General features: G+C 35.9%; 1 protein-coding gene across 1 annotated transcript; it reads right to left on the minus strand.

The window, feature by feature from the left end:
* Positions 1-1,318: 1,318 nt before the first annotated feature.
* On the minus strand, positions 1,319-2,140 carry BDCG_02451 (long-chain acyl-CoA synthetase; the record flags this gene model as incomplete). Its single annotated transcript, XM_045417994.1, has 4 exons — positions 1,319-1,408; positions 1,503-1,790; positions 1,864-1,963; positions 2,109-2,140. The coding sequence occupies 4 exons, from the start codon at positions 2,138-2,140 to the stop codon at positions 1,319-1,321; spliced, it is 510 nt and encodes a 169-aa protein (XP_045274669.1).

Below are 2,140 nucleotides of genomic sequence, written 5' to 3' on the forward strand. Positions count from 1 at the left end.
GATTTTGAAAGAATGATTATCTTTTATAGTTTATTCTGACAAATTACTTTCCATTTCACTATTCTTGAATTAAATCTGGTCATTTTTCATGTCATTTCTCTCAGAAATGATTCATTTTCAGATTTTTTTAAGACTTAGTTCTGATGAGACTTATGTTAAGAAATGTATAAGATCAGATCAAATGAGATAAATATGAAATTCATAGTCTTACTAATCAGTCTAAATAAGATTAGTTAAATTGATAATAAGACTATTAAAAAATCTGATTCTGATCTCAGATACAGTCACACAGTCAGTCTAATTATATATATATATTAACTATGTTAAATATTTTTACTTCTAGTAATTAATACAGATTTAAGTAAGATAATATTAACTTTAATACTGAAGCTACTTACAGAGATATATTTACTATCTACATTCTTATTTATAAAAACATAGGTTAAATATTAAATAATAGATTAATGAGAATAATTTGAGTTAAGTACTTACTATAAAAGTTTGCAAAGTCAGTAGTTGAATAAAAGATTAACAGAACTGAATAATTAACAGAGTGAAGTTATTATAAAATCACTGAATAAGATGATTCAAAGCTGAATAATAGCTTGTGTATATGATGATAGCATGTAGTGAAAGAATATAGCAAATTAGAGCAGATTTTTATATGTAAAGAAGATATAATCTGAAGAAGGTGATATAATAGAGTAGTTGATTATATTATCAAGATCTAGCTATTGTGCGGCTTTTTATGTGTGATAGGCGTTTGTCAAGTGATCAGCGAACACCTCGCTTAGGCGGAAGCGGTCGGCCCGTAGAGGGAATCCGACATATATTGAATAAGATTCTCTAGCAGTTTCAAAGCAGTGAAGATTTTATTGAATTTAATATACAGTGGTCAGATGGCAATTCATACTCTGTACAATCTCAGCAGGCTTATAATCATTCTTAAGATGTACAATCTTGATGATGAAATCACTAATTTGAGATGGCATATTTGGTGATAAAGGTAAGAAAGATGTGTATTTGAATGATAATTGATTGAAAAAGACGCATATTTAATGATAATTAAATGATTCTAGAGAAAGGTGGATATTTTGACTTTTTTGTAGTGTTTTTCTACTAATTTTCAGGGGGGCTGGGAAAATTCTGTTTTCGCAAGCAATACGTCCGCCACAATACTGGAATAATAATAATAATAATAATAATAATAATAACAGAGTACAAACCCACGTCTCAATTACCTCCCCTCGAAAGAATTGTTATATAACCGTGCAGTGAACACCACTGTCAGAAGAAAAAACTCGAATTTTCCTCGTTCTTAACCCTGTCCATACGCTTGTTCAATTTCAGTCCTGTACTTATTATGAATACCTTTTCTGTTCAGTTTCTCCGTCGCTGTCGTGAGACCCTGGAAAAATTTTAAAAACACGCGTTAGCCGGTGTGCATCAAATCCGAAGAAAATAAAATACAATAAAATAATCCAGGATGAGGAGTCGCTTACATTCTGCGGCGTCCAGGGTTCCTCCACTAGAACAAGCCCCTCAATGATCTCCAGCCCAGCAAGGCCCGCCTTCCGCCCGATCGTTTGCATATCCTGCAGCACGATATCTCGAAGCTTATTATCATGCACCAACTCTCCGAGATCCTGTTTCTTGATGCCGTTCTCAGCAGCTATATTTTTTAGCGTCTGTTCGATGGGGACCACTAGGGCAATCGCTTTGGCTTTATCGGGCGCTGCATATATGCAGATGTTTCCCACTACGCTTGAGGACCGGTATACTGATTCAAGCTATACGCAACGCGTCATGTTAACAGAAAGAACTTATGACAAGGAGATACTATGCAAAGAAACCCCAACCTACCTTCTCCAGTGCAATATATTCCCCGTTCAGAGTCTTCACCAGGCTCTTCTTCCGGTCAATGACCCGGAGGTGGCCATTTTCATCCCATTGCCCAATATCACTGATTTAAACCAGCCATCCGCTGTCATGACTTCGCTGTGAGGGTCTCATTTTCATAGTACCCTTCATGACGCTATCCCTCGATCAGATCTCCCCTTGTGTGTGTGACTGTGAATACCCAGCTTCGAAATCACAGTTGATCTCACGCAGCAGATATCGCCAGAGTCTCGTAGCGCAT

The sequence above is a fragment of the Blastomyces dermatitidis genome (genome assembly GCF_000003525.1).
Source record: "Blastomyces dermatitidis ER-3 genomic scaffold supercont1.3, whole genome shotgun sequence".
NCBI classification, from domain to species: Eukaryota; Fungi; Ascomycota; class Eurotiomycetes; order Onygenales; family Ajellomycetaceae; genus Blastomyces; species Blastomyces dermatitidis.